At 39.3% G+C, this 8,468-nt stretch overlaps 1 protein-coding gene across 1 annotated transcript; it reads left to right on the plus strand.

Moving 5' to 3' along the window:
* Nucleotides 1-1,643: 1,643 nt before the first annotated feature.
* Nucleotides 1,644-8,449, plus strand: LOC108674771 (alpha-amylase). Its single transcript, XM_018162743.2, has 13 exons — nucleotides 1,644-1,835; nucleotides 2,106-2,263; nucleotides 2,669-2,847; nucleotides 3,078-3,216; nucleotides 3,508-3,669; nucleotides 4,147-4,294; nucleotides 4,881-4,965; nucleotides 5,152-5,280; nucleotides 5,454-5,634; nucleotides 6,149-6,304; nucleotides 7,305-7,536; nucleotides 7,859-7,982; nucleotides 8,263-8,449. Exons 1-13 carry the CDS (start codon nucleotides 1,684-1,686, stop codon nucleotides 8,389-8,391), a joined length of 1,974 nt encoding a protein of 657 aa, XP_018018232.1. The 5' UTR covers nucleotides 1,644-1,683; the 3' UTR covers nucleotides 8,392-8,449.
* Nucleotides 8,450-8,468: the final 19 nt, after the last annotated feature.

The raw sequence follows: 8,468 nt of genomic DNA on the forward strand, positions 1-8,468 counted from the left end.
CTTTGCAGCCTTCATGTGTTGCAGAAAACATTGAATTTTTAACTCGCATATATTGTGACAAACAAGCAATCAAGTATAAATTAATTTATCGTCAATCGAAACTCTGAATGCAAAAATTAATTACTTTTTTGCTTCGATTAATTTCGAAGCAAAACTTCAAAATTAATCAGAACAATCAATCTAGTGGACCCGATAGAGTCCACTAGATAAGACAGTAAATAGAATATGTTAAAGTAGAAAGAACTTCTACTAAATAAACAAACTAATTATTTTTCAGTAATTGAAATTAGAGTTTCTGCTAGTAGTAGTAGTAGTAGTATTTATATAAAGTACAAAATGATATACAAGCTTATTAAAAGTCCTCGAAAGGCATACAAGTTTATTGAAAGTCCTCGAATGACGAAACCAATTACCTGCATTATCTCGATTGATTTTCATGCGTCACTGCAGTCACTTCGAGCAGCAATCTTTATCTGAGAAAAAGGGATAGTGCGACTGATTCGCATGTTGCCTCACTCAACAAATTGAGCTAGAAAACATTGCATTAGGCACGATTTTTTCCAGAAGATGATAAGGCACGCGAGAAATTGAACACATGATGTACAGAATTTGACCTTCACTGTATATAAATAGGAGGATGATATGATACCAGAGACATGCCGAGCGGTTCTTCATCCAAACATGAAGGCGTTGGTGTTTATAAGGTATAAGACTAATTCATTAAATGATGTTAATGCATTCCTTTCATGGGTGCGAACTTTTATTTCTGCTTAATATTCATTACAGTATTATATTTTTTGCAAATAAATTGTAACTTGGATTGATTTAAAAGGTTCCTTTAAAATATCTGATTCTTTCAGTTGATTGCTTTCCGACGTATAAAAAAGGTGTTGTTTTGCTGAAAAACTAATTTCTATGTTTCTTTGTTTCTATATTCTATCTATAATTTCTATATTTCGATAATTTCTATTTCTATATTTCTCGCATTTTATCGTCAACGAAAACGTGAAGTGACGGACGGACGGACGGACGGACGGACATGATGAGCACAATAAGGCATTTTTTCCATAAATGAGAAAATTCGCTAGAAACTTATTTTAAATATGTGCATTAAATAAATCATGTGTCTGTTTTTATACCCAAACTCAACATGTCATTAGTCTCATTTTATTCGGTTTAAGAAAATAATCCATTTCCTTCTGTTAAGACTTAAAGTTGCTCCATTATCTGAATATTAAATTTCCATGAAGCCCTCTGGGATCGCTGAGCCTCGGCTTCACACATGCGTATTCTTCATTTTGCACGATATTTGTTATTCTCTTTCGTAATTAATAAATGGCTGCATACATTTTCAGCATTTGTTTTTGGTTTCTTAAAGTAAATAAGACATGAATTCAAGGGCATTTAGCATTTCTATATTGATTGCACTTATATTCACGAATAACTTGAACTGAATATGTAGATGGTCTCCGCATCGTTTTCGTTGAAGATAAGATGAACTTACTTGGTGTTTTCTTCGCTTTAAAATTCTTGGTGAACTTGGATCTAATTTAAGCAGTACAAGCAGTAATGATTGAAGTACATGAATTCCCTGCTTTCAGCACTTCGTTGTCACAATAATTGCCCTATTTTTGTGCCACAATATTCTGCTAAAAATGCGGTTTAAATCAGGTATCTCCGCCAATGGAGCACTTGGTGATACCAGAGGGCACGTCAGAGCCAGCTTACCCGTGGTGGCAGCGCTACCAGCCCATCTCGTACAAGTTCGAGTCGCGCTCGGGCAACCACGACGAATTTGTTGACATGGTACAGAGGTGTAACGCAGTCGGAGTCCGGTGAGCACGCAGCAGGAACCGTAATAACCAAAATAACTTTAGCACTAAAACTATTTTTGAACTTGGAATAAAATATATACATGTGGATATGAATTCAGGCTTAAAGATCGCAAACGAGTATATTTATTTTATAAAAATTAAGCTCATTTAAGCACCGAACTAAGCTAATATCAATTAGCATTAAGTAAGAGCGCAACTTAGCTCATTGCAAGCTTGAAAATTTGAGCATGAACGACTGATTATGATGAATTTTTTTTCAAAAACATCCAGAATTTTTGTGGACGCAGTAGTGAACCACATGGCAGGCCTAGGCCGCAGCGGGACAGGTTCAGGAGGATCTAGTTTCGATTCAGACCAGCACGACTTCCCAGGAGTGCCGTACACCGACGTGGACTTCACACCCAGAGAAATGTGCAATTCCGGTGATGGTATGTTTATTCTTTCCAAATTATAAAAACACACACCATATAGTAAAATTATAGTTCATGTAAGAGGATGAGTGTGGCATATAGCCAAGTTTACCTAACGAAAAATAAACAAGTGAGGTAAAATACTTAGGCATTATATGCCATTATAATTTTTAACTGTATAATTGTATAGTATAAACTGTAAGGCCATGCATTATAATTTTTAACTGTATAATTTTTCTTATTGCGACCTTACTTTTTTGTGAATAACATAAATGAGGACGACGGATGAAAGTAAATGTATAGGATTCACTTGAGGCCAAATCTATAGTATTCCTTTGCGACAGATAATTTTGATATACTTTTGGTTAACCTTAGGGCCAGAAATTGATGTTGGATCTTAAGTTAATCATTGCTTATATCCAGGCAATGTGAACAACTATGGAGACCCTGAAAACGTACGCAATTGCAACCTGGTTGGTCTCACCGACCTGTACGGCGCTTCTAGTGAAGTTCGCCAAAAAGTAGCCGATTACTTCAGTTCTGCCGTGGACATCGGAGTAGCTGGCTTCCGAGTAGACGCAGCTAAACACATGTGGCCTGATGTAAGTATTAGAATATGGGATTAATTATGGTATCAAATCAACGGAGAACTAAAATTGAAGATCTTGACATTTTTACTGTACGTACTCAATTTGCGGCAATGATGGGGTGACGGACGATTATGACTCTTTGCCGACTGACGTGAACAACATTTATACGTACAATTCTGAAGCTTATTTGAACTCAAAACATATTATTTATAATACATCGATTAATTTTTATTTCTGGTCAGGATTTGAAAGCAATGATGGACTTGACGAACAACCTCAACACTGACCAAGGTTTTCCTGCCAACACTCGGCCTTTCTTCTACCACGAAGTTATTGACAGGAACGATGGTGCTGTCACGGTGCAGCAATATTACGGACTTGGTGAGACTGTAATTAAACTCCAGTGCGACAAATTATACTCCACACAGTTATGAATGCCTTTATATTTTTGAACTTTCGTGAAATCTTTTTGAAATTTTTCAGATGATTTTTCAAATTTGATTTTCGTTCGTTTAAATCTTATCTTGATTGAGATGTTTTGAGAATGATGCGGAGGGCTTTTAATGATGTACACATGTGCCTAGCTCACGGCGGTAACACAAATTAATTTTATATCAATCATATTTGATGTTTCTTAGTCACTCGTAAAAATAATTATTTCTGTAAAACCAGGTCGCATCACTGAGTTCCGCTACTGTCAGAAGATCACGTGGGGCATTGACGATTTCTCGCAGTTGTGGGGAATTTACGACCCTGGCTGGGGCATGGCAGATCCTGACAAGGCGTTCGTCTTCGTCGACAATCACGACAATCAGCGTGGGCATGGTGGCGCTGGTATGTTTCAATGTTTCAATGCAAGTCAGGAGTAGCATTTTTCCGTAGTGTAGCAAGTTTTTTCGATAACATTGGCGAGCATGAACTGAAAGAAGGAAACAATATGATTACAGTGATGCTTTATAAATCAGGTAAATGTTTTTTTGGAACACTATAAACTAAATTTTTATACTATCTGCGGATCCAAAGGCTTTCCTTGGTGTGATCAACAGTTTTCACTAACGCTACTTGTGAGGCATGGGATTTTGGATTATAATCATGAGTACTTTATTGTGTTTTCAATAACAACTCGGAGTCTTACCTCGATGTTTAGAGTTCCAGTATCATCCCGCGAAATGGTCCAAAATTGGATGTTTGATACATCATAAAATGGCGTTCACATGAATCTTGTTAATTGACAAAAGACTCAAATTTTCATTCCTATGGAACTATGAAAACTATTTTTGTTTGTTTAATAAAATGTAGAATATTGAACAGGTGATACGATCACGTACAAGCAGCCTCACAACTACCGCCTCGGAGTGGCGTTCACCCTGGCCCAGCCATATGGCTTCACAAGAATCATGTCTTCATATGACTTCGGTACCGACACTGATGTCGGCCCTCCTCACAAGTCTGACTGGAGGTAAGTTCTTGCCTCCTGAATCATGTCTTTCTACGACTTCGGTACCGACACTGATGTTGGCCTCCGCACAAGTCTGACTGGAGGTAAGTCCTTGCCTTCTGAATCATGGCCTTCTACGACTTCGGTACCGACACTGATGTTGGCCCTCCTCACAAGTCTGACTGGAGGTAAGTCCTTGCCCCAAGAATTAGGTCCTCCTAAGCCGTCGCGACCGACACCAACCACACAAGTCTGAAGTCACATGTCTGACTGAAGGTCACGCACACTTTACACTGTCCTCTATACACACAATCCGAATAACAAATTATTTATGCCTTTATCTGGGTTATTCTCAACGATTTTCGATGGCAAAAAGAGACCAGGGCTACATGCAGAGAGTGTGTCATTATGAGGACGAAATAACTTTCCCATTTTTTTCTGAGTGAAATGTAAACATGAATAATTTACATGATATAACCAGTTTTACACGAAAATACAGATGTGCCGCATGTTGCACACTGTGTATCGTGCATCATATAGGTATCGTGTCTGATACAGTGTATCGGATGATGCATTACTCTAAACTAGAAATGTTAAATTTCACCAGCACTGATGACGTGGTCGTCACTGCGGATGGCCAGTGCAGTAACGGATGGGTTTGTGAACACCGTTGGCCGTCTATCACAAAAATGGTGAGCAGCGATAAATGGACATAATTTCAATATAATTTCAAAAGCTTTACAAATGAAATTCAAATACCAGGCATCGGTTAGGACTTATGATCCAGGAATAAAACATTTCACTGAACAGTTTCTGACGTATTTAGAGTGATCAGTTATTATCAAGCTTAATCAAGAGCGTAACGTTTAATTCCGAAGGTTCGTTTCCGAAACGCCGTGGCTGGAGCGCTTACGGCAGACAACAAATATAACGACGGCAACGTTGTGGCCTTCTCGCGAGGAAACCTGGGCTTCTTCGCCATGATCAAGCAAGGCACCTTGTCTATGGTAACGTATTTAACTGCATCTTGAATGTAACGAGCTTCCCAAAATATTGCTAACCCATCTCTTAAATGTCGATCCGTGAAAAAAATGATTGATCAAATGACATTTTGATTGATTGAATGACTTGCTTCTAAATAGCATTTTGCTTGAAGACTCACGATTTTTAAATTCGTTAGAACCTGCAAACTGGAATGCCAGCTGGGACATACTCAGAGTTGGTGACATGCGCCGATGTCACGGTCAACGGAGACGGGACAGCGCAGATCACAATTACCAACGAGGAAGAACCAATCTTCGCTATCTGCCAAGGCTGCAGTTGTGATGACGCACCTATTGTGACCGCCACGCAGGGACCAGGTGAGAAACCATTTAATACCGACTTGAGTGCTTTCCAAAGCATCCGGCCCGTCCCTTTGGTGCGAGAGCGGAGGGAAGTAGGGCATAGAAGAAAGCTGAAATTTCAATTTTGGAATTTATTTGAGAATGAGGTATCGCCGGTTGAGCTTAGAAACTCTATGTTTAGAAGCGATGCATGACCAAAAGCGCTGGATTGGATGTCAATTGGCTATTTCACAAGTATCCAATAGATAGAAAAGCTTCCGACTTTGTACTATAATTATGGTTGTGAGGGTACCTGACGTTTTTCCCTCTTTAACAATGACATGATCACAAATTATTGATACAAAACCAATGTTTTTATTGTCATTGGCATATAAAAAGTTGTGGTTTTCTGTAATTACACAGCAGGTTATTACCCTATTTTTATTGTTTCTTTTCTGGTCTGTACTTATTTATCAATTTAAATATTATTCAGGTGTAAATTGGGTTTATCCGTCTTTGTATTAATATCATAAATTGATTAATTTCGTAGATATAACTCCAACCACCCCTGTGCCCACGACTCCTGGTCCCACGGAGCCCAGCATCACGGACGGAGTTCACCGAACTGTCATCTTCGTTCAGAAGCAAACAAACGACGGACAAGACCTCTTCGTCCGGGGCGGCATCGACGCAACCGTTAGGCCAGGTGGGCAATTGAACAGTTTTTAGCGAATTTTCTCGTTTATGAAAAAAATTACCTATTATGCACGTCATGCCCGTCCGTCTGTCTGTCCGGAACTTCTCGGACGGACGGACGGAAAAATGCGCTCGCAGTCACCCACTGCAGTGAGTACTGAGTTATATTTTTCTTACTAATTTAGAGAACCGAGGTGGCCCAATGGTTACAGTTCAAAGTGCAAGGATTAGTAAAGAGAAGTGTGGGTTCAATCCTAGCTACCTGCGACAGTTCTGGACAAAATTGACGAAAAGGCCGGGCGGTAATGAATTGCAGACAGGTTAACATGGCTTAATCAACGCTGGCATCGCTATTATTATATACCTATAGGAAGCGTCTTCTGACGGATGTGCTGCATTGTCGAAATAACTTATAAGAGCAATAAACGTGCGGAATATGCATAAAAATATCTAAAAAAAATAAAATAAAATAATAAATATTATTAATAAATATTAATAAAATACTATAAATAATAATAAAAATATCTAGAAACTCTATGAGATACACTTTTCCTCCGCGGCGCGCAGTGTTCGCGGAACGGTATCCCGATGGAAGAAGTTCCTTGAGATTTGACGATATCACGCGACAGGAAATTCCTCACTTGCTACTCGTAAAATGGTTTCTATAGTTTTGATTGTTTTAAACGAGTTCCGTTTTTCCCGATTTTAAGTGACTTTTGAAACGATTGGTTCATTCTAGTGGATATTTAAAACAATCGTTCGATATAACACGGAACCTCATTACTTTATTGAGTTTTCGGATTAGATGATACGTAATTTTCAAGCACAATTCATAGCCTTCAACGAAATGACTTCCTACCTCGATGGAAGACAGTAATAGTTACACGTATTTCATCAAGTGCTGCAACTATTAGGGACTCCGTCTAAAAATTTTTACGTGATGGGCGAACGAATTTTTTTGCAACAATGTGATTGAAGGCCGAGGATTAAACTTATTTGACGTAACTCAGGTTGCACCGACGACGTCACCACGGACCCATGCGCGATCGACCACACCGTGAACTCATTGGGCACCACAACGCACTACGACAAGTACAACGCATGGAGTGAAGGCGACACCAAACTTGACTGGTTCGGTGCTGAGGCTGGCCAAGGTACCTACGGGGGGCAGGCTGCATCTGGAACTCCTCTTGCCTGGACCAGCAGCAACCCCAGCAACCCGGGATACCAACCGCTCAACAAGTGAGATGCTCCAAATTAGATTTTGATATTAAATTAGAATTGCACGACTGTTATAGCATTTAATAAAAATGTCTACGTGCAGTGCATACGACTATAATCTTCATGCATGGGGATCAATGCGTGAATTCTCAATATGCGTTAATTTATTTTTAAAAACCAGATATTATAACAATCACCCAAGATTTAGCAGTGCAATTTACTACTTAATTTCCCAATTTACGTATATCTGCATGAGATGAGATATTTTCATTCATTTTTAATCGTAATCATTATGAAGGTTGAGATCCTCATTCAGTTATAATGAGACTGCGCATTAATGTAGGTACGGCGACCATTACTGGATGCTGGACGTAGACATGGACTGCAGTCAGACCGAGCAGGGCTGGTTCGAGTTGAAGGCGTTCGTCTCCAACTCTGGTGACGGATGGGAGGGCGACATTGCGCAGGTCAGTTTTGCATTACGCGCTTGTTCTGAAATTTCAATCTTATATGTCAGTGGGACATGCGAGGAAAATTATAGCTTGACAAGAATACTCATCAACAGCGCGTGATTACATGCATCTACGTTAACGTCAGGAATGGATTGTTTTTCAGATGAGTTCAACAATTCATGAAATAGCTTTGAATAATGATATACGTTGACAAATGATATTCTTTGAGTATAAGATACGTTGAAAAATTATATATTCTCAGTAATGAATGCATTACGCGGCGATTGCATTATAGGCTGGCAACTGCAAGGGCGCGGCAGGCGGCAGTGCTCCGTATGCTACGAAGAACCACGTCGGCCGCTGCGGGTACCTCAACGTCTTCAGTTTCGACTCGGGCTCTTGCACCGTCGAAATATTGGCTTAATTCTTGGAAATTTTCCACGTTGTAGCAATCAACAATAAAGTATACACAAAATTAAAAATTTTTTTCAATGTCTTCCC

Source organism: Hyalella azteca, unplaced genomic scaffold, assembly GCF_000764305.2.
Source record: "Hyalella azteca isolate HAZT.00-mixed unplaced genomic scaffold, Hazt_2.0.2 contig11506, whole genome shotgun sequence".
Classification (NCBI taxonomy): domain Eukaryota; kingdom Metazoa; phylum Arthropoda; class Malacostraca; order Amphipoda; family Hyalellidae; genus Hyalella; species Hyalella azteca.